The sequence below is a fragment of the Thamnophis elegans genome, chromosome 13, assembly GCF_009769535.1.
Source record: "Thamnophis elegans isolate rThaEle1 chromosome 13, rThaEle1.pri, whole genome shotgun sequence".
NCBI lineage: Eukaryota > Metazoa > Chordata > Lepidosauria > Squamata > Colubridae > Thamnophis > Thamnophis elegans.
Window position 1 is genome coordinate 17,032,441 of NC_045553.1, and position 24,319 is coordinate 17,056,759.

General features: G+C 48.3%; 1 protein-coding gene across 1 annotated transcript; it reads left to right on the forward strand.

Moving 5' to 3' along the window:
• Positions 1–214: 214 nt before the first annotated feature.
• On the forward strand, positions 215–8,430 carry DRG1 (developmentally regulated GTP binding protein 1). The gene is made up of 9 exons (XM_032229238.1): positions 215–983; positions 1,515–1,638; positions 2,368–2,543; positions 5,377–5,446; positions 5,526–5,695; positions 6,155–6,285; positions 6,628–6,795; positions 7,342–7,464; positions 7,972–8,430. The coding sequence occupies exons 1-9, from the start codon at positions 942–944 to the stop codon at positions 8,069–8,071; spliced, it is 1,104 nt and encodes a 367-aa protein (XP_032085129.1). The 5' UTR covers positions 215–941; the 3' UTR covers positions 8,072–8,430.
• The last annotated feature ends 15,889 nt before the right edge of the window (positions 8,431–24,319 follow it).

Sequence of the window (24,319 nt, forward strand, 5' to 3'; positions counted from 1 at the left end):
CCCCAGCAGATACCTCTCCCTTGCCCTCTGCTGATGCCCCCTCCTGGAGGTCAATTGCCCAATAACATGGGCCTTGGTGCTCTTGGCAGGTGGGAGCTGGATCTAGGAGCCGATGTTGCAACCCCTAAAGTGCAGATAACCGATGAGGGCGTTAACACCAGATGTCCCCGTCAGGCACGAGCTGACTGGCACTACGTCCACTCTCCTCCTTCCCCCTTGCAGCACCGGGGGCGGGTTTGTAGCCCCGGGGTCAGCGAGCCCCAAACTGCTCCCCCTCTGGAAGATGGTGGGACACCCTCCACCTCTGGGGAAACTAGCCCGGGGGCAGTTTTCTGGCTTCGCACACACGGAGCCGGCCTCACTCGTAGGGTTGACCCGGGACTCCGCGGTTGGCCGAGACTGCGCAGCAGAACCTGAATTCTGCCTGCCGATGAGGCGCCCTCCGTCCCCGGCTCAAGGGGGGCTCCAGCGGCAGCGCAGCGCAGGATCGGGCTGGAGGGGAGATGGACACTTGGCGCGGGTCCTCCGTGCCCCAAACCTGCACGGCGCCCCCCATGCTTCGGCCGTACGGGAACTGCAGTGGCGTATCGCGGGGAGAGGGGGCGCCTGCCCCATTTTTCGCTGGAGGACACCGAGCAAGACGAAGCAGCGGAGACGGCGGTGGCCGCGGCTCTCGTCTCCAGGGGGCGCCCACAAGTAGCAGAGGAGGAAGGCTCTGGACGGACGAGTGCTGCTCTGGCATCCACGCTCTATGGCACTTTCCCGCCCTCCGTCAGAGGAGGAGCGCGGAGAAGTCGCGCGCAAGGCCGGCGTGTCAATTCTCGTTCTTTTTTTGCTCCGCCCCTGTAGGGCTTTTGTCGGAAGCTCCGCGCGAGTTGCCTTCTGCGTCTGCGCGGCTGCAGCCTGAGGGGACCCATCTCTGAGGAGACGCCGCCGCCGCCATGGCTACGACGTTGGCCAAGATCGCCGAGATCGAGGCGGAGGTAACGGGGGAGCGACGGGCTGCTGGCTCCTGGGGGGGGAGGGGAGGGGGAGCCGTGGCGTGGCGGTGGAACCTTCCGCACAGGTGCAATCTACCGTCCAGATGTGGGCAGGGCGGTGACGACGGGGAGCCCCCTCAGCTCTTCTTCGCCGCCCCGGGGAGCCTCCGGACAGGAGTCCCGAAGGGCCTTGCGGCCTCCGGGTGCCAGCAATGGGGATCCGGGGGACGCCGCTGAAGATGTCGGTCAACGAGGCAGGGCGGAGGATGCGCTGCCGCCACTGTCACTCGGGGAGCCGCAAAAAAGGCCGAAGCGGCGGCGACGATAAGGTCTCCGTCCCTCCTTTGAGGATCAACTCGGGGCAGCGAACTGTCCCCAAATCCCTCAGCCGGCTGTCGTGCCGAACACAGAACTAGAACCCAGACCCTCCGGCTTCTAGGCCAGCAGCCGCGCGACATCGGTGCTTCCCCGGGCAGAAAACGCCTCGCCCGGCCCCCAGGTTGCCTGCTGACCCTGACCCCCCCTCTTTTCCAGATGGCTCGCACCCAAAAGAATAAAGCCACGGCCCACCACTTGGGGCTGTTGAAAGCCCGCCTGGCCAAGCTGCGTCGAGAGCTGATCACCCCAAAAGGAGGCGGAGGGAGCGGAACTGGAGAAGGTGCGTGGGCCCTTTCAGAAGGAAGGAGCAAGAGCATGGCGTCCCTGGCTAGGGATGTGAATACTCTTCCAGAGGCCTTTTTGGTAACCAGGGCAGAATCAGCCACATGGCACCTGTGTGACCCTAAGATCTAAAAGAAACAGAAGGCATGCCCAATTTTGTGAGGTGGGCTGACCGTGTTTCTAACAGTCCCAACTATCAATCTACCAATCTCTCTATTGGTAAAAAGAGACTAAACCAAAATCGAAGTAGTTGATGGCTTGTCTATTGGTATAGGGAATAACTGCCTCTACGGAACAGCCAATTCTTTCCTTTTCAGTTGAATGTGTCAAAATGTCCATTGTGTCCACATATAAATACATTCAGATTCAGGTGTGTCATGTCCACACAATTCTATTGTTAGCTGAAGTGTAAAATTATTGTCAGCCATATTATGCTAGTATAAATTGTAGTAACACACGTAAACTGAATTGAGCACATTCCTGTTGGTTTATTTGAAAAACGTAAGTGAAGGGTGTAGAATTTTAAACAATTTGGTTAATATAGGATCAGGCTCTCCTTTGGGGATAGATTTGAGAAGTGGGCCCTCAATTGCTGGAGGGAGGAACAGCTGTGGGCCTTCCTCTTGCCCAAGATGATGCCAAGGTGGCACAGTTTCTCTGCTTTGACTTTTCTGATAGAGGCTTTCTGGGGCCAATTGATTACTCTGAATTAATGATCACTTGGTAGGTTTTGATGTGGCAAAGACTGGCGATGCCCGGATTGGTTTTGTGGGCTTCCCTTCGGTGGGAAAATCTACTCTGCTGAGCAATCTTGCTGGTGTTTACTCAGAAGTAGCTGCGTACGAGTTTACAACTCTAACCACAGTTCCAGGAGTGATCCGGTACAAAGGAGCCAAAATACAGGTGAGGCCTATGAAGCCAAGACTTGTGCCTGTACATGCCTTTTATTTCACACAGAAGTGTATGTATCCTTAGCAAATCCAGAGCAGTAGAGATGCATATAACTGTCGAATAGCTTTCTTTGCTGATTGACAATTCTAGGAACTTGCTTTCTAGGTATGTAAGCCAGACAGTGGTGTATTGCAAGGTAGGCAACTTATAGCTCTCTGATTTTTCATGAACTATGAAGCTAACTTTAGCTGATCTTAAAGACAATGATAAAGCATGTTTGACAAATAGGTAGAAAGATGATTCCAAAATTCCACGACTTGTAAACTAAGCTGACTGTCCAGTATTGGCCAGAGGTGTTTGGCATCATCTGTGGGGTATGTTTCCAAACAGAATTGCAAGCAGTATCTTTGAGAAACTGAGAGCCTTTCAAACCTGATCTAGTGGGTTTTTAATTGAATTTGTGAAGGGAGGAGATCACCTTTCCCCATACATAGTATGATCCCTGGAGTTACAAGAGGTAGTCAGAATGCAGAGGTTGCCAATAAGGACTGGAAGGAATAGATCAAGTCACATGATCCATTGGTAGGTTCTGCATGCAGACTAGGAAACCATTCTGATGCTTTGAATTATAAGGGATGTTCTAGATAGAAGATGGGTGCAATCTCACAGAAAGTTAAGGTTCCAGTGCAAAAGGAACTTAGGTTTAGGGCTCTTCTGTCAGCAGAAAAGGAAGGGAAACTCGGGTTTCAGCGTTACTGCTAAGAGAAGATGGTAAAACAGGAACGGGGTACATCAGCTTGTGTACCCTTTTAAATGTTCAATATTTCTGATAAATATGACCTAAAACATGACCTGTTTTCCACACAAGTCCCAAACTAAATAAAGAAAATGCAAGTAAATGAATTTAAAATATTGTACTTGCTTGTTAATTTATTGGGAAAAATGATCCAAAGCTATGTATTTGTATGTGGCAAAAATGTGTGACCCTTTGATTTCAGGCTCTCCTGTGCCCACCCCCTACCCCCCCGGGCAGCAATAACTGCAACTGAATGTTTCTGATAATTGTTGTCCAGTCTTGTACATCATCTTGGAACTGGAGCCCCTTTCTCCTTACAGAACAGCTTCAGCTCAGAAATGCCGCTGGGCTTCCTCATGTAAATTGCCCACCTTCAGGGCCTCCCATAACACTTTCATAAGACTAAAGATCAGCACTTTGACTTGGCCATTTCAAAACCTCAACTTCTGCTTTAAGCAGAAAAAAAATTGTAAACCACTTAGAGAGGGCTGAAAGCCCTATGAAGCGGTATATAAGTCTAATAAATAAATAAATAAATAATTTGGTCCTGTGACCGTGTTTTGGATCACTGCCTTCCTGCATGACCCACTTTCTCTTGCGCTTCAGTTCATGGCAGATGTTTTCATTTAGAATTTACTGGTACAATTTGGAATTAATTGTTCCATCAATGATGGTACGCCATCCTGGTCCAAAGGCAGCAGAATAGGCCCAAAGTACGATATCGTTACCACCATATTTCACAGATGAGATAAAATTCTTATGCTGGAATGTAGCGCTTGCCTTGCTCAATGTAATACTTTTCATTCAAGGCAGAACATTCTGTTTTAGTCTCGTCCGTTCACAGAAATTCTTCCAACAGCCTTTTGTGTTATATGGTTTTCACAAACTGTAGATGGAGCAGTGTTGTTTTTGGAGAGTAGAGATTTCTGCCTAACAGTAAACTATCGGGGGTCCAAAACGTTTGGAAATAGTTTCTTAATCTTTTCCAACCTGTCGAGTATCAACTGTTTTTGAAGGTCCTCAGAAATCTCTTTTATTCAAGCAATGACATCCCTGTGTGGAGATGAGACTTCTAGTGAATATCCAGAATTCTGTTCTTTAGATAAGGCAGGACTTCTTCTCCCTCTTACACTTCACTATCATCCCATTGATTGAAACACCTGACTCTTAATTTCCTCTTCAAATGAACTGATAATCCTAGAGGTTTGCACATGTTTGCCACACACCAATATGTAGCTTTGGATCATTTTCCTCAATAAATCAATGAACAAATAGAATTTTTAGTCTCATGTTTTTAACTATGTTCTTTATCTAGTTTCAGGACATGTTGTGAACAGGTCACATTTATGCAGAAATATTAAAAATTCAAACTGTCAGCAAACTTTTTTTTTTAAAAAAAAGTTTATTCCTCTCTTTTGCTGTGGTCAGAATAGTGTGGCCAGTTCTGAGACTGCATTTTATAAAAAGACATTAATAAATAATGTTGTCCAGAAGAAAGTAGCCAAGATGAAAACCCTGGATGGAAAAAGTTAACAGGAATGGTGGGAAGTGTTGTTTTTCAATGTGTTTAATCAATATTTATCCCTTGCTTGGTTTGTTCACATACATTTGTCAGATACATACATCAAATTCATTTTTAACAGCTTCAGGTGCTTAGTCTTTTCATGGTATTCCAAAAATATTGAAGATCATCTTCAGATCATCAATCCATCCAATCCATCTACTATTGCTTTTGACAATAGTAGAACAGAATTACTTTGCATTTGCTCCCAGATCATCTCCAAAGCAGATAATTAGCTAGGATTTCAACATGCTCTTTCACATTGTTGCAGTGAGGTTGTAGAGTAGAATTTTGGAATCCAATCCTGGGTGGAGAATAATGCAATGGATGCTGAAAAGATCAGCGGGAGGAGATGGCCAGAAATTCTGATGGTCAGCAAAGCATGCTGAAGTATCACAGAACAGAGGGAAACAGGTTAACAGCTGGTTAAGGTGCGGTGTCTGGCTTCTCTACATCTCTCTTATTTGTTTTTTCCACAAACGTTGCAGCTTCTTGATTTACCAGGAATTATCGAGGGTGCCAAAGATGGGAAAGGCAGAGGTCGCCAGGTCATTGCTGGTGAGTGCTGGTGGTCCCAAGGCAAAAGGGACTGGCTGGCAAAGAGAAGAGAAGAGACGTGTGCTTGGTTTTTTTTCAGTTGCCCGAACCTGCAACCTCATCCTGATTGTTCTGGATGTTCTGAAACCTTTGGGACATAAGAAGATAATTGAGAGTGAGTTGGAGGGCTTCGGGATACGTTTGAACAGCAAACCTCCCAATATTGGCTTTAAGAAAAAGGACAAAGGAGGCATTAACCTCACGGCCACAGTAAGTAGAGGTACGGGTAGGATGTTTCCTACCTTGCTGTGCATAAGAAATCTGATCTGATAAATTTGTACTTGTGGCCATTTGCTATCTGTGAAGGAATGTCTGAAAGGGATCTGTGGCAACAGTCCCTGAGTCCCAGCAAGGGCTCCCTTTGAAATAAGAGCTCAAGAGTTTTGTTCAGTCATGACAGCAGTGAGATGGGAAGAGAAGCAGGCCCTTCTCTTTGGTCAGGACACTCTTTTAGGGTTCTGCGAAGGGCTTCTGAGGAGACCTTCTGCTCCAGGTTAGCTACTGAGACGTCTGTTTAGCATTCCTGCCACCTGGGTGTGTTGTGGCCAACTCCTATCCTGGTGTGTGAAGCTCATTAAGCTAAGCCTACAAGTCCATGTGCTTCAGCCCTGATCCAGTCCCTGTTGTGGTCTGAAAGGTTCTGTGTATCACCATATTTTGATTGATCAGTGTCCGCAGAGTGAGCTGGATATCGAAACTGTGAAGAGCATTTTGGCAGAATATAAAATCCACAATGCTGATATCACCCTGAGGAGCGATGTAACTGCAGATGACCTCATTGATGTGGTTGAAGGAAACAGGTAGTTTTCATGGGCTGATAAAGAAGGGTGGGTCAGAGGGGGGAGTTCTCTTGTTGCATGGCAGAGAACTGGGGTATCTTACAGCATGGCAGCTTTTTTGCTCTAAGCTCAAAGGGGCCTTCCCTGCAGTGAAAGTAGCAGGGGCCTCTCTTGGCTTCCTAACAGCTGATTGGTTAGTAGGACTATAGTAAATAGACTGGATGTAACTTACAGGCAGAATCTCTTGCTCTACCAACTTGGTTATTGTAACTACCTAGAATTGGAAGTCTCCTACCTCTCAAGATAGGAGATAGGAAGCACCCCTGTCTCTTACATTTTTTGCTCACTTCTTCATCCTTGCAGAGTTTACATCCCATGCATTTATGTGTTGAACAAAATTGATCAAATCTCCATTGAGGAACTAGACATAATTTACAAAGTGCCCCACTGCGTTCCCATCTCTGCTCATCATCGGTGGAATTTTGATGACCTGCTGGAGAAAATCTGGGATTACCTTAAACTTGTGCGGATGTAAGTCTTGGTTTGTCAGAGCTCAAAATCTCGGTCATTCCAGTTCCTTTAACAACGTTCCCTAGTGCCAATTTCCCCTCAACTCTGAAATCTCAACTGTGTTCTCTTGACCCTCAAAGTTCCTGGTAATTCTCTGGGGGCCAAAATTTCAGCAGTTTTTCAGATATGCAGGATTGTAGTCAGAAAAAAAAGTTTGTGTTGGAATCATTCAATTCTGTTCTGTAAAAAGGTCCATAATATTTTTAGGATTCAGAATGATTTTTTTTTCGTAAGACGGAGGACATGCTCCAGCACTTATTTATATATAGAAAATGAATGTGTTACAGAGAAGACCAGCTTAAATCTTTTTCGCTGACGTAGTTGTTTGGCAGGTGGAAATTATTCTGGTAGAGGGGCCTTTTTTCCTGCTCGGTCACTTGTTGGGGTACGCTTTAGGTTAACCTCTATTTGTAATAATAATTATAAAGAGTAATCTTGATTAGAAAGGGGGCTTATCTGAAAGCATAAATGCTTGATAAAGGAACGTTTCATTATGTTTAATTGCAGTTACACTAAACCCAAAGGGCAGCTCCCAGATTATACTTCTCCAGTGGTCCTGCCTGACTCTCGGACCACCGTGGAGGATTTCTGCATGAAGATTCATAAAAACCTAATTAAAGATTTCAAATAGTAAGTATGGTCTGCAAACAGCCAATTCAGTTTCTTTAGTACTGATGATGTTCATCCATCGTGTCTGAAGAGGACCGTGACATCTATCAGGTTGTGGGCTGTCCACGATGTGTCCGCCGGGGGCTGGTAAGGCCTATATGGGCATGAAATGTTCTGCCACATTAGGTCTATAGTAGAGGTGGGAGTTGTAGTCCTGCTTGGGGAGGTGTTCAGTGTCAGAGGTGGCAGCCGCTGCCCAGAGAGCCTTAGACCAATTGTGATGCAGGAGAAGGTATCGAAAGCCAAGCCAAGCCAAGCCAAGCCAGCCAGCCAGCCATCCATCCATCCATCCATCCATCCATCCATCCATCCATCCATCCATCCATCCATCCAAATGCTTAAGTCAAGATAAATCAAGATTATCTACCATATTCTCCTAATCTATGAAGGAAGTTACTTGATTAAAATATAAGATTAATGCAATAACAAATCCATGCCATTAACTCTGTGCTAACTCTTTCCTTCCAGTGCTCTTGTATGGGGCTCGTCTGTCAAGCACAACCCTCAGAAAGTGGGAAAAGATCATACTATGGAGGATGAAGATGTCATTCAGATAGTCAAGAAATAAAATCAAAAAATTCCTCTGGTCCATCAATCACGATTCCTTTAAAAAAAGACTTAACTATGGAACTTCCTGGCCTACCAAATGGTTGAGTGAATGCGAACACAACTGTGGAAATTTGTGGACTGATTAAATTTTTTTTCCTGAGGTGGGCAGGAGAGCATTGCAAACAGGTGGCTTTGAATGCTGTTTAATTGAATCCACATTTTTGCCCTAGGAAGAGTTCAGTCAATGGAGCTTTTATGCTGCCGACGTAAATTAGGATGCAAATGTAAAACTTTCCCTCATTATCACTTGTGGATTTGTATACAAAAGTCATGGTCCTGTCCTTGTTAATGTAAATAAAATCTACAGGCAAAAGCTCAGAGAGGATGTTCTTGTCAAAAGGGCTTAGGTGATGCTTAAAAATAGGCAGCCTTGTCATTTAATTCTTTGAGCATGTTAAGATTCTGCAAAATTGCAGTTGACATCAAGAAAATCAGTCCCTAAAGGGATTTGAAAGAAATTGCTGAAAGGAAGTTCAAATATTTCTGGATTACAAAGAATTACTACAACGGATCATAAGAAGTTTCACCAAGTCTAGCAGTTCACCAGCATTGACTTTCTTACACATTTCATCCAAATACGAAGGGGGGAAAACCCCTTGAACACTCTTAACCGGAATAGACCAAGAGGATATAAAAAAGGACTGATTGGTTGGTGTTCCTATGAAATATCACTTGAGAAAGATACAAATACTCCAGTAGACCTGAGTTGCCCTCATTTGTCCACATGTGGAAAATCAGTGAGTTGCCTTAGAATTACCTTGATTTTTTTTAAAGAACTTACAGACAGTGAGGCAAATGGTGAACGACAAATGAAGTTAAGTCTCGATGAGAAATTGAAATGAAACCCAAGAAAATAAATGATTGTCAATTGGTCCTACCTGAACTGCATGTCTCGAGGGTGGTGTGGGAGCAGTCACTGAATGGGTATTGTTACGGACCAATTGCCTGGAGACTGAGGTAAATCAGAGGACACTCCCTCTTCCTCCTGGTGACTCCCCAGATTAACCGATGATTCGGAAGAAGGACCTGGAAGGGAAGAGAAGAAAAAACCAACGGCAGCTTCCCTTCCTGAACTGTGGATGGTCTGTGGTCGCCTACTCAGGCCCGGCGCTGGCGCCTGAAGGGCGTGAAGTGACTGCTCCCACACCACCCTCGAGACATGCAGTTCAGGTAGGACCAACTGACAGTCTTTGAGGTGGGGTGTGGGAGGAGTCACTGAATGGGACATACCAAATTTAGATGTCCATGGGAGGGATTATTGGGCCTGAGTTTCCTGAGTGTTCAGGACACCCTGCAGAACCCGCTTCTCGATGGATGCCTCGGCCAAGGCATATGTATCTAGCCGGTAATGCCTGATGAAGGCTGAAGGAGAGGCTAAGGTGGCCGCACTCCTTGTGGAGTGTGCAGTAATGCCCTGTGGCACGGGCAGCCCTCGGGCCTCGTAGGCCTTGGAGATGGCCAACCTAATCCACCTGCTGATGGTGGTAGGCGAGACCTTGGCGCCCTTGGAAGAGGTGTGGAAGGAGACAAAGAGGGCCTCCGAGTGTCTGAAGGGGGCTGTGCGCTTGAGATAAATGCGCAGGGCCCTTCTTATGTCTAGGCGGTGCCAGGACTTTTCCCTCTTGGAAGAAGGGTGAGGGCAGAAGTCCGGAAGAATGACCTCTTCCCCCCTGTGAAAGGGGAAATTGACCTTGGGCATGAAGGCTGGGTCAAGCCTGAGAATGACTCTGTTGTTGTGAAAGGTGCAGAGGTTGGCCCTAGAGGACAGAGTGTTAAGCTCGGAAACCCTCCTGGCCAAGGTGATTGCCACGAGGAAGATCACCTTGAGGGTGAGGAGTTGAAGGCTAACCCCAAGGGGTTCAAAGAGCGGCTCCAGGAGTGCCTGGAGGACCGTGGGTAGATCCCAGGAGGGGAACCGGTGGACCACTGGAGGCCAGAGGTTGGCCGCCCCCTTGAGGAATCTTTTGATGACTGGGACCTAGGAGAGGGACTGGAAGCCCCCCCCCGGAGGATAGTGACTAGAGCCAATACCTGTCTGCGTAGGGTTGTGAGCCAAACCTTTATCCAGGCCGTCCTGGAGGAAGTCCAGTACCTGAGGGGCGGAAGCTGATGAAGGCTCTACCTGCCTGGGTTGGCACCAGTTGGCGAAGGCAGTCCATGTCGCGTCATAAATGCGGGTCGTGGATCTCCTTCTGGAAGCCTCCAGGGTGCTGATGACTCTGGAAGAGATCTGGGACACCCTCAATTGCTCCCGCTCAAGCGCCAGGCGGTCAGATTGAGCCACTCTGGGTTTGGGTGGATCAGACTCCCTTGGCGCAGCTCTACCCTCTCCTGTGGAATACGCCAAGGAGGAAGGACAGACAATTCCACCTGATCCGTGAACCAGGGTCATTGTGGCCAGTGAGGGGCTACTAGGATGATCTCTGCCCTCTCTGCCACTAGCTTCCTCACGACCCCTGGGATGAGAGGGAGCGGAGGGAAGGCGTACAGAAGGCCTGCCGGCCACCTGCAACATAGTGAGTTGGTGTCCACCGCCCCCCGGGTGGGAAACCGGGATATGAAATTCAGAACCTGAGTGTTCGATGGAGAGGCGAAGAGGACCACTGTCGGATGACCGAACCTCTGGCTGATCTGTGCGAAGATGCTGGGATGAAGTTGCCACTCCCCGTGGTCCACCATCTCCCTGCTGAGCCAGTCCGCCTGTTGGTTCTCCACTCCGGAGATGTGCTTCGCTCAGATCGACAGGAGGTTCCGCTCTGCCCAGCACCCCAGGCGCTTTGCTTCGTCGCAAAGAGCCATGGAGTGAGTGCCTTCCTGTTTGTTTATGTGCGCCTTTGCTGCCACGTTGCCCGTCAGAACCAGGATGTGATTCCCGGCGACTGTATTTGAACCGGCAAAGGGCTAGGTGGATTGCCCTGAGCTCCAGCCGGTTGATGTTCTTCCGCAGGTCCGTTGTTGTCCACTGACCCTGGGCCAAATGGGACTGCAAATGGGCCCCCCAGCCGAACAGACTTGCATCCGTGGTGAGGACCAGCCTGTCAGGTTCCCTGAAAAGAGACCCCTTTGTCAGGGAGGAGGACCTCCACCAGCGGAGGGAGAGCAGTACCTGAGGTCACTAGGACCTTGAAGCTTGTGTCTGTTGCTCCGTTCCTCTGGTGGGGAAGAAGGAACCACTGCAGGTATCTGGCGTGGAGGCAAGCCCAGGGGACGATCCCAATGCAGGATATGAGCTTCCCAAAGAGCCTGGAGAGAAGAGCTACAGGAACAGATTGAAGCCTGCGAATCTCCTGGATCAATTCCACTATGCTGTCCCTGTGCTCCTGGGATAGGACGACCCTACCCTCCACTGAATTGATAATGGTTCCCAGATGTTGGAGCCTGGTGGAGGGAGTCAGGTGGCTCTTCTCGAAGTTAATCGAGAACCCCAGGGATGACAAGGTACTGATGGTGATAGTGAGATCCCTCTCTGCGCGGGAAGCTGAGGGGGCTAGGACTAGGATGTCATCTAAATAACAGTGGAGGCGAACCGGAAAGGAACGGAGGTAGGCTGCAGCCATTACCTTGGTGAAGGTTCTGGGGGCAGAGGCCAGACCGAAGGGAAGGGCCCTGTACTGGTAATGGTCTCCCTGGTATGAGAACCTGAGAAACCTGTGATGGTCAGGGGCGATCATAATGTGAAGGTAGGCCTCCGTGAGGTCGATGGAGGCTAGGAAATCCCCCTGCCTGACCCCTTCCAAGATCACTTGAGGGAGGCCATCTTGAACTTCCGGTAAACTATTCTGGAGTTCAAGAGTTTAAGATCTAGGATGCCCCCCCCCCCCCCGGTGAAGTCTTGGGAACTAGGAAAAGGTGTGAGTAGAACCCTGATCTCTTCTCCTTCTCCAGAACTGGTTCTAGGGCACTAATGTCCAGAAGATGGCGGATAGCTTCGCGTATGAGGGCACGCTTAGCCGGGTTCTTGGAGGAGGGAAAGGTGTGGAATCTACTAGTTGGAAAGGAATGGAACTCCAGATGGAGTCCCGATCTGATGGTTTGGAGGACTCAGGCATCCGAGGTGATGCCTTCCCAGCAGTCTGTGAAAAAAGAGAGGCAGTCCCAAATCACTTACCCCTACGGAAGGAGCGGCCGCCCCCCTCGAAAGGGCTGCTTGCCGGCCTGCTGGGATCTAAACCTCTCCCTGGAGAACCTCCTGTCCCCCTGCCTGGAGTACCTGGGAGCACAGTACTTTTGTGTATGGTTGTCCTGCTCCGGTGGTCGGTATGAGGCTCTCCTGGCGTATGGCGCCGCTTGGTGGTCTGCACGTCTGGTGGTGGACGGGAAGACCTTTTATTTTTATCCTCAACAAGGATGGGGTCCAAAGCGGGTCCAAAGAGCTTGTCTCCTGTGTATTCCGCCTCCGCCAGGGGCCACTTTGCCTGGAAGTCGGCCTGCCAATGACGAAGCCATAAAAGGCATCTGGACGCCACCGAAGATGATAGGGCCCTGGAGGAATACTTTACCACATCCAGGGTTGCGTCAGCTGAGAACTGGGTCGCCGCCAGCAGCTTTGTGATGTCCTGTTGGAGCCTTACATCTGAAGCGGGCATCCTGTCCCGGATCTGCTCCAGCCACAAGATGGTGGACCTATTAAAGAAGGATGCGGTCGCCACCGCCTTGATGGCCCACGAGACGGCCTGGAAGGTCTTACGCATGACCAGTTCCGCTCTCCTGTCCTCTGCCTTAAGACAGGTGGAGATGTCTCCTGTTACTACAGAGGAAGCGGAGGCCAAGGCTGCCACTGGAGTGTCCACGGAAGGCACCTGCAATGTTTGGGTAAAAGATGCATTTAGGTTGTAGAATCTATGATAATTACTCCCAGGAGTGGGGAAGGAACCTAGCTTGGTCCACTGGGACTTAAGCACCTCCAGGAAGAGGTCTGGGGTGGGGATCTCCTCCTTCTCAACCTGGGGCCTGTGAAATGGACCCTGCTTCTTCTTCCCACCGCTAGTGCTAGGGGTGGGGTTCTGGCTAGTAGCTGGAGGAGGATCCAGATCTGCTGTGGCCTTGGCCTTGCGCAGAAGGGAACTGAATAACGAGGGCGGGAACAACCCTGCAATGAAAGGGGTCTCTGGAGCTGAGGGGTCCTCATCCTCTGAAAACCCCAAATCCTTCTGCTCCTCCCCCCCCCCGACTCTGATCCCTCGCTGGCAGTGGAAGGTGATAAGGCTCAGGAGTCCCTGGGGGTGGAGACTCTGGCCTGGCTGTGTGATCCCGTGGAGCCCCACGGGTAGACCGGGGCCTGGCTCCCTGAAACTGGTGCTGCATGCCCGAGGCGATGCCATCTACAATGGCCCTGGCCAGCACATTCTGGAAACCTTCAGGCAGTTCTGGGTAGGCAGGGGAAAGGATAGGAGGTCCCCTGTTGCCCTTGAGATCTGGGGCCTGAGGGGCCAAACGCTGCCTCCGAGAACCCACTGCCCTACATCCAAAGGGGTCCCTCCTCGCCACCGGTGAGTGAGAGGGAGATAGAGGAGGGGACAGGGGACTGCGTTCTCTCGAAAGCCTCTCTGGACCTGGAGAGCCAGGTTCCTGAAATAGAAAAGGAGGCCTGCAGGGAGAGCGTGACCTAGCTGGGGAGGAGTTGATGCAATCCCTAGCCCTCCTGCTGGTCGTCCTGGTAGAAGGGGCCTCCTGCCTAGGCCTCCCCCTTCTAGAAGATTTGGAGGAACACTTCCTAGGAAGTGATCTCTCCCTGGGCCTGGGGCCTACCCCCCTAGAAGTTCCCTCGCCTGGGTCAGCAGGCCCCGGAGAGCTGGGAGCCACCGCTCCCTTGCTCCTCATGGCATCCGCCATCGCAGTACTCACGGTTGTGAATCCTTCTCTCCCTCTCTCTACCTCCACAAGGCCTGGTCTCCATTTCGCGGATCCAGTGCTCCTTTTGCTTCCAAGATGGCAACCGCCAACCACGCGGTCCGATGCCTAGAACGGTTCCACTGAACCGCTCCTTCCTCTTCTTGCTGCCTCCGGAGTCTTCGTGGATCCAATGGCTTCCTCTTCTCCTCCGGACAGCAGCTGGCTGCGAGGCTCGGCTTTTGCCCCCCCCCCCTCCACAGGGTGCCAGTGTTGTGGGGCCTGCAAGGCTGCACGAGCGCGGATTGCGCCTAGGCAGGCAGGAAAAGGGTGCGAAACTGAGGTAGGAGAGTCAAAAAAATAAAAAGCTGCAAACAAATTCCTGTAAAATCTAGAAATAGGGAAAAATACTAGAAAAATAACAAACTAAAAACTAACTACTGGTGAGTCATTGAATAGCTGTTAGGCTGAAGACTGAGATTAATCTGGGGAATCACCAGGAGGAACAGAGGGAGTGTCCTCAGATTTACCTCAGTCTCCAGGCAATTGGGTCGTAACAATACCCATTCAGTGACTCCTCCCACACCCCACCTCGGAGACCAATCTTGATCCAAATATTCAGTTCTCAGAAAATAGAAAGATGCCTGAGAAATATACTTAGAAATCTAAACATTTTAAGATTGTTAGATCTATTTTAAAATTATAGATTAAAAACATTTTTGTAATCCAATAGAATTGCAAAAAACTTTAAGACAGCTAAAAAAAGAAAGTTTGGGCTAATTTCAGGAGAGGATACTTCTTGCAATTGTAATGAACATTGTAATGTGAGAAAACACTCAAGAACCTCAGAGATCAGAATCAAATTTAAACCCGTCAAACAAGGTAAGTGGTCAGAGACCAGCCCAGAAGATAGTTTGGGCAGCAGTCAGGGAGAAGGTTTTCCTGGCTTTGAAGCAAGGAATTCAAGAAGTGGTTGCTGTGTTAGGTCTTGGTTCTTTAACCCTGCAATATGGCTTCGCAGTCTCACTCCCACCACTTGGGAACACATCCCAACTTGGAGGGGGGTAAAGAATCAGATGGAATGGCTAGCTAAAGAAATGAGAGAGCTAGGTGCAATTTAGGATATGTTGAAATTTGCAGATTACCTTTTAATTGTTTCCTTGCACTCTTAATCCTACCAATATTGGTATCTGGATGCATTCTCAAATGAATGACCCTGCAAAATTCCTGATAGCTCCCTGATTAAGAGTAGAATCAAGAAATGTGAAAATGGCTCAGGCAAACCCTTCCCATGAATCTCTCATGAATATTGATGTTGGGGGGGTGGATATTAAGTAGCTGTAGCATTCCTATGGAATTGGTTCCCTGGTCTACATAAGAGGGGCTGACCTTTTTTCCTTTCTTGGGAAGATGCAACAGTAGGGATTGTATTGGAAGAGCTTAAGTAACCAGCCCATTACATGCCTTGCGGGTGCAATCACATGCTCAACTTATTCCATCAATCTGACCAAAGCACTTAACTAACCCATTTCATCCCTCATCCCATACCAACCACCACATTGTGAGATGGGCTGATGCCAGAAACCTTGAAGGATACCCATACTTCATGACTTGCCTGGTCTCCAACTTGCCTGGTCTTTCAGGAGAAGGCTGTAGAGAGAGCAGCTAAGAAAAAGGGGATTACCTGGACCCAGAGATGGGATGGTAAGATCAATCTGGCCAACAACCATTGGGGGATGCAGGAGTGTGTGACACATCTCCTGGCCCTACTGTACCTCTTCCCAGTCCTTGATACTGGCCACTATGATAACATTCGAACCACCTATGAGGGTTTGTGATTGTGAACAATACTTGCTCCTTAGCATGTGGTCCCAATTGGGTGCAGGAAAAGGAGAAAGGACAGCTGGTCACTCACTCCTTTGTGGAGTTCTGGATTCTCCCCACTAGCTGTTTAATGCTTACATAAGGCTGCTGGGAGTTGTTATTCATCATCACTGTCAATACACTAAGTGTCCACTTTGGAGATGCTGCCAAGGCAAGTGGAAGCCGTTGGCTTGGATGGGATGAGACAAACCGAACTGTGGCAAAATGGCATTTAAAGAGTTCCCAATCGGCTCTATGGTTGAGGAAGGGTCCTCCTGGACTCAGGCTTTGCGGAATGGGTGGGTGGAGCAGCTGCAGGCTTACAAAGAGCAAGATGTCCCTGCAGTAACCTCCTTGCAATCTAGCGTAAGGTGCTCCATGTAGGGATGCCATTGACACATGCTCAGAAATCCCCATTAGTGCAGAATGCAGCAGTGGGGATCATACAGCGCTGAAAGTGGCTTTCACATGTTTTGTGAAATTTCTAAGGGCAAATCAATGTAAAATGGTGGCCTTTCAGCTCCAGCGGTCCTTGGAGGAAGCCAGCTATCTTGACCCATTCCAGTCCGGCTTCAGGCCTGGCTACAGCACAGAAACCGCTTTGGTCGCATTGACCGATGACCTCTGGAGAGCCAGGGACGGAGGCTTCACCTCCATCCTGGTTCTCCTTGACCTCTCAGCGGCTTTCGATACCATTGACCATGGTATCCTTCTGCGACAACTGCGGGAGGTGGGGGTGGGAGGCACTGTTTTGCAGTGGTTCTCCTCTTACCTCTCGGACAGGTCGCAGTCGGTGTTAGTTGGAGGGCAGAGATCGACCCCTAGGCCCCTAACATATGAGGTGCCGCAGGGTTCGGTCTTGTCCCCCCTACTTTTCAACATCTACATGAAACCGCTGGGCGAGATCATTCGGCGGCACGGGATAAAATACCACCAGTATGCGGACGATACTCAGTTGTATCTGTCCGCCCCGTGCCAACTCAATGAAGCGGTGGACGTGATGAACCAGGGACTTTGAAGCTGTTAGGGACTGGATGAGGGCTAACAAACTCGTGCTCAACCCAGATAAGACCGAGTGGCTGTTGTGTTTCCCTCCCACCAATCCGGCAAGTATTCCACCTCTCAGGCTGGGGGGTCAAACATTATACCCCTCAGACAGGGTCCGCAACTTGGGAGTCCTCCTGGACCCACAGCTGACTTTCGAACACCATTTGTCAGCTGTGACCAGGGGGGCATTTGCCCAGGTTCGCCTGGTGCACCAGTTGCGCCCCTACCTGAACCGGGAGGCTCTCACAACAGTCACTCGTGCCCTTGTGACCTCTAGGCTGGAGTACTGCAATGTGCTCTACATGGGACTGCCCTTGAAGAGTATTCGGCGACTTCAGCTAGTCCAGAATGCGGCCGCGCGAGCGATTGTGGGTGCACCTCGCTTCACCCACATAACACCTATCCTCCGCGAGCTGCACTGGCTACCTGTCGATCTCCGGGTGCACTTCAAGGTGCTACTTGTCACCCATAAAGCCCTACATGGTAGTGGATCTGGGTACTTGAGAGACCGCCTACTGCCAATTACCTCCGCGCGACCCATTAGATCTCATCGATTAGGCCTCCTCCGAGTTCCATCTGCCGGTCAATGCCGACTGGCAACTACACGGAGGAGAGCCTTCTCGGTAGTAGCTCCGACCCTATGGAACGATCTCCCCGTGGAGATTCGTACCCTCACCACCCTCCAGACCTTCCGCACAGCCCTCAGAATCTGGCTATCCCGTCAGGCCTGGGGCTAAGACTGTAACCCGCCCGAATGGTATGAATGTTGTGTTTTTTAATTATGTATTGTCTTATATGTTAAAAAGTTTGTCTCCCCCTCCCTCTTGGATTGTGAGCCGCCCTGAGTCCCCCCAGGGAAAAGGGCGGCATATAAATAAACTTCTAACTATCTATCTATCTATCTATCTATCTATCTATCTATCTATCTATCTATCATCTATCTATCTATCAAAAAAATCTCCACAATCTGATGCCTGAGTACTTCCAAGATGGACTTCTCCTAGAATTACCTATTCAAGATATGCTTCTTGAAAGAAACTTGTGATTTCCAAATTTATGAGGTTCGGGGTGAAATGGAAGGCTGAGGTCCACAGAAGCTTGTTTTCAATTATGATTAAATTTGATTGTGATCTCTAGGGCTCTTGAGTGTTTTCTCACATTACAATGTTCTAGAGCAGAGGGCTGTTAAGGGCTGCATCAAGGTTGTTTGATCTTGGAGGGCCAGGGAGGGCGTGGCCATGATGGGTGTGACGCAGAACTTCTGTCGGGGGCACCTGTAGTGGCCAAGTGCTAAAGCAGGACTTTCCTGAGACCCTCACTCTCATTATATCCTTCCTTCCCTCTTTCCTTATTTTTTCTTCCTTGTTCTCTTCCCATCTTTTCTTTTTCTTTGTCTTTCCCGTTCTCCTTTCCTGCTTCTTTTTGCATGCTCAAATGCGAAAGGGGAAACATTTCTCATTTTGTTTTTAGTTTCTTTTAATAACCCTCTGCCAGCAAAAATGGAGCCCGGGGGGGATGTGCATTCCCCCCCCCAGCTCAGTTTTCACTGGCAGAGGCACCACTGGCCATTCCTTTGCTATTTCCAGGCCGGCCTTGCGGACCATATCTAAGCACCTCGTGGGCTGCATCTGGCCCACGAGTGGGGGTGAAATCCAGCAGGTTCTGAAAGGCTCTGGAGAACCGGTAGTGGAAAGTTTGAGTAGTTCTGAAAACTGGCAAATGCCACCTCTGGCTGGCCCCAGAGTGGGGTGGGAATGGGGAATTTGAAGTATACATCTCTTGCCACACCCACCAAGCCACACCATGCCCACCAAGCCATACCCACAGAACCGGTAGTAAAAAAAATTGAATTTCATCACTGCCCATGGGCCTTGAGTTTGACACTCCTATTCTAGAGATAAAACTCAACATTCACTGTCTTCATTGCAGGGGAAAAATCATGAAGCTTTTGATTCAGTATCAGCAAGACAACCTCAATCTATCAATGAATTGAATTAATTCCCAAAAGCAGCAAACACATATTTCCATATTTGGGCTTAGAAAGGCACCATCAGATACATACTTTCTTCTTCTTCTTTTTTTTTTTTTTTACAAATGTTAAGAAACCCTTTTTTTCTAAACAATACTTATTGCAGAGTTCTGAAATCAAGAATTTTGAGTTTTTCCTGATAAAAGTTGGATATTTCACAATGAATCTTGGAATTTCTCCTGGGAATGACCGTTGTACTTACCTGGACGGTCGTTCTTGGTGCGCTGCATGAGAATCCAAAGGAATGGGTTAATTTTGGTCTGCTTGCCTAGAGACTGAATTGAAGAAATTTGGCCACGCTTCCTTTTTCACTCGGCTGATCAGTTTTTTTCAATGGAAGGCATGGCCGTTTGGAGAGATGAAAGCACATGGAATGCCCTCCTAACTCGAAACCCATTAGCCGCCCTTGACCGACTCGTGTATGGGTGGGGTTGGATTCTCACGCAGCGCACTGAGAACGACCGTTCAGGTAAGTACAACTGTTATTCTCCAGTGCACTGCTTAGAAAATCCAAAGGAATGGGATATGCCTAAGCATACTGACCTAAGGGTAGTAGAAGTCCGGTCCAGGGATCCAGTGTCCAAGTGAACTGACTGCAAAACCTGGCGTCCGAAGGCAGCTTCAGCTGAAGCATAGCTGCCTAACTTGTAGTGCCTGATGAAGGGTTACGGAGATTATCACAATGCTGCCCTACAAATTTCCTTGACAGAGGCTTGTGTGGCCCAGGCCGTAGTCGTGGCTGTTCTGCGCGTTGAGTGGACCGTGATGTGTCGGGGTGGTGGGTGGCTCTGTACCTCATAGGCCTTGGCGATGCAGGCCTTCAGCCATCTTCCAATCGTGGTGGATGAAACCTGGCCCATGGAACCTGGAAGGAAGGCCACAGAGCGCCTCTGATCGCCAGAAAGATGCCATGTGCTTGATGTAGCATCAAAGGGCTCGTCATACGTCGAGATGATGCCATTTCCATTCGCAGGAGTGCGTCGGACGGGGGCAAAAGTCAGGTAACACCAACTTCTGGGCCCGATGGAACCAGGAGTTGATCTTTGTGAGGAAGGAAGGATCAAGGCGCAGGACCACTCTGTTTGGGTGGAAAATACAGATGTTGCTGTGCACTGATAGGACTGCTAGTTCTGAGATTCTCCGAGCTGAGGTTATCACTACAAGAAAGGCTACTTTCAGAGTCAGTAGACATAGACTAATGGAACAGAGTGGTTCAAACGGTGCAGATGTCAGGGCTTCAAATACAACTGAAGTTCGCACGACGGATAACGATGAACTGTTGGAGGTCTGAGGTTGGCAGCACCTCTCAGAAAGCCTCAAACCCTGGGATGGTGTGTCAGTGAATGACCTGCGCCTCCGTGGAGCACCATGGCAAGCGCCGTCATCTGTCTTCATAGGGTGTTCAGGGCCAGCTGGAGGAATTCCAGGACTTGAGGGAGCGAAGCCGATCTTGGGGCAATCCCCAGGGGATGGCACCGCCTACAGAAGGCTGACCACGTCGCGCTGTAGACCCGCGTAGTGGATGGCCGCCTGGCCGCTTGGATGGTATGGATGACCCGCTCTAAAAAGTCCCATCTCAGTATGTCCCCTTCAATGGCTAAACGGCCAATTGGAATCACTGAGGGTCCGGGTGTAGGAGGGCACCTTGGGTGAGACTACCCTGTTGTCCGGGATCCTCCAGGATGGAGCGATGGACAGACTGGTCAGATCGGCGAACCAGGTTCTGCGGGGCCAGTGTGGTGCCACCATCAGCACCTCTACCTGTTTCATCAAGATCTTGCGAATTACCCTCGTGATGAGCAGAAGAGGCTGGAACACATATAGCAGTCCCCGTGGCCATGGGCACCGGAGGGCATCGATCCCTTCTGCCCCGGGAGTCCGGAATCAGCTGAAGAAATGAGGTAGGTGAGTGTTGGTGGGGGATTCAAAGAGTTCCAGTATCGGCATAGTGAGTCATTTCCTGGAACAAATCTGGGTAGAGTCTCCACTCCGCCTGATTCACAGTCTTGCGACTCAGCCAATCCGCCTGTACGTTTGCCAAGCCAGAAATGTGATCCGCCCTGATGGATAACATATGGGACTCCGCCCACAGGCACAGTGCCTGTGCCTCCAGCATCAGGCTCTTAGAATGCGTGCCTTCCTGGCAGTTGATGTGTGCTTTGGTGGCTATGTTGTCAGTGAGGATCAACATGTGCCGCCTCGCCAGCAGGTCCCTGAATGGCCCAAAGTTCTATCCAGTTGATTTTTTTTTATTATTTTTATTTTATTTTCTAAACAAACATACAACTCCTCCTTCTTTACATACAGTAAAAAGTGTATCAGCTGGTTACAAAAGGCTTTTGTGCATCTCTTCCACCATCATCAAATATAATTCATATTAATTCAAATATCTTAACTCAAATATTTATTATATTACCATCATCATACCTCCACTTTTATTTGACTATAGTTATTTAAACGTCCTTCATCCTAAAATATACCAAGATTTAATACATAACCACATGCTGGCATTTCATTTACTTATTTGTAAAATCCTCCATTAACATTAAATCCTTATATCCTGTTTTAGCTAAACATCCATAATATTTAATACCAAAATTTTCTAATCCTCCATGTATATAATTTATTATCATTATCCTTTCTTTATTTAACTATATCCTATATCATAACATTTTCCCCCAATTAGTTAAAACTTGACTGTGTCTAATTTTGTTTTTTTATTATTATTGTTATTAATAATCTTTATATATAGTCCAAAAATATTTCTAACCTTCCCTTCTCATATCCAATTATTACTTATCATAACAGCTCAACATTGTATACATTATTATCATTATCAATTTTTATTTAACTATACCTATTATCACTGGATTTAACTAAATTTAGCTAATTTTGAATTATACTCTTCCATCTATAGCAGTAGACTTATATACCGCTTCATAGGCCTTTCAGGCCTCTCTAAGCGGTTTACAGAGAGTCAGCATATTGCCCCCAACAATCTGGGTCCTCATTTTACCCACCTCAGAAGGATGGAAGGCTGAGTCAACCCTGAGCCGGTGAGATTTGAACCGCTGACCTGCTGATCTAGCAGTAGCCTGCAGTGCTGCATTTAACCACTGCGCCACCTTGGCTCAACCTGGCTCAATCTATCAACCTGTATCTCTCCAATAACAAAACAATCTTATATCTACTGCCATTTGTGGATCCAATTCTCCAAACATCTTTTTAAACAAGTCTGTACGAAGTCCTCTTTGCACCTTCTTGTTTGTAGTATCTCTCATACAATGTTGACGCCCTCCTTCTGTTTCTTTTGTCAGTTTATCTTTAATTCTCAGCAGTATTATCAAATATTTTGCAAATAGTATTTCATAGTCCATAAGTTCTTTAATGCTTTCTTCTTCTATGTCCTGTCCTTTGAAATAAGTTTTCTCTCCATTTAATTCCTCTTCGAATATTCCATTCTTTCTTCCCTCAGAAATAAACCAATTGCCACGAATATCAACAGGATCAAACTCTTCCATTTCAATTTTTTGAATTTCCATCTTCTTATTTTGTATTTGATGAACATCCTCAGTTTTTTCATCACATTTTGTTGCCAAATGCACCAAATAGTCCAATTTTGTCTCAATTCTTTCCTCTGTATCAAACACCCTCTTCAAAGCTAAAAGTATCGCTTGAAGAGATGCTTGAAGAGACGCCATGTTTATACGCAGTTGTATTTTTTTCTTAGAAGCTCAGCAAGATTGAAACATTCGCAAGTGAAAACAAACTACAAAGGAACAGCTGTACACTCGTATCAGATCTTAAGCCAGAACAGCCAAGCAATAAAAGTGTCGAGATGTAAACAGCCAATTTGTAGCTTATAGAGAGTCAGAAGAAATGTTAGGGTAATCCATCCATTTGAAAAGATTTACTTAGAATCAATCCATGTAAATAACATTTAGAAAGTAAGATAACCACTGTCCAGAACCATTACAAAAATCAAAATCGCCGTTAAGTTCTTCTATTCTTTGATTTAAGTTAGTTTTTAAATTTTGTAGGCAGTCCGTTTTTTTTAAAACAATAAAGGTTTCTCACTAGCTTAACACTTCTCCTCCATATTGCCCTGACTTTGTCAGCCTTGATGGACTGGAATTTTTATTGCCAGCCGAAGACTTTTTCCCTGCTTTTCTCGGAGATTTTGCGATATCCTGAGATCAGCAAGATGAAATCTTCCTGTTCACCATCTTTTCGGGATGATTTAGGTCCATTGGAAACCCCCCCAGCAATAAAAGTGTCGAGTGCGATCTCAGAGCTTTGAGATCACGCGTCGTCTCGTCACAGCATCGGCCCCTCCCCTTGCTGTTTGTCAAGTCTTGGGGGCTCCAATGTCCCTGGGCTACTCGCTCTTGAGTGTGAGCGCCCCAACCGTATAAGCTGGCATCGGTTGTGATTGTGATCTGATCTGGCTCTCTGAACAGACAGCCCTTCAGCAAGGCAGAGGAGTTCCACCAGTAGAGAGATCAGATCACCTTGGAGGACAGTCACACTGTGATGTCCGGGATGCCCCTGTGCCCCCTCTGATGTGGGAGGAGGAACCATTGGAGATGGCAGGCATGGAGTGGGGCCCATGGAACAATCCCTATGCATGAGATCAGCTTCCCAAGTAATGTGTATAGCAATGAAAGGTATACTGATCTCTGGGTCTATACCTGGGTCACCAGAGCTCGAATACTGGTGCAACGGTCAGGTGACAGGGACACCTGACGTTGAACAGTGTCTATTAGCATCCAGAGATATATCAGGGATGTGGCTGGAATCAATTGACTTTTGTCCATATTTACCATGGAGCTGCAGCAACCGAATTGTCGCTTGAAGATCCCAACGTCCCTGCTCTGGAGGTGCGGATTGGATCAGGACATCGAGATAGGCTAGAAGTCTGACGGGGCAGGATCTGAGATGCGCCATCACCGTGGCCAACAGCTTGGTAAATGTCCTTGGGGCTGACGAAAGCCTGAATGGCAAGGCTAGATATTGAAAATGGCGCCCTGTGTACGAGAAGCGAAGGAACTTCCGGTGTGAGTGTCGAATGGGCACATGAAGATATGCCTTTTTGATTTCTACCGATGTTAGGTAGTCTCCCTGGCAAATGCAACCCAAGATGGTTTGCAATGACTGCATTTTGAAATGCTTGTACCCCAGGTACACGTTCAGCCTCTTGAGATCTAGTATCGCCCTCCACCCCCCCACCCGAGTTCTTGGGCACTAGAAACAGGATGGAGTAGAAACCCCTCCATTCCTGGTTGGGTGGGACTGGTTCGATGGCACAAATGTCCAGCAGGTGTTGAATCTCGGCATCCATGAGAGCCCTCCTGAACCTGTACCTCGGAATTGTGCACCTGACGAACCTTCTTGGGGGAGTGGAAAGAAACTCTAGAGTGAGGCCGATCTGCACGGTTT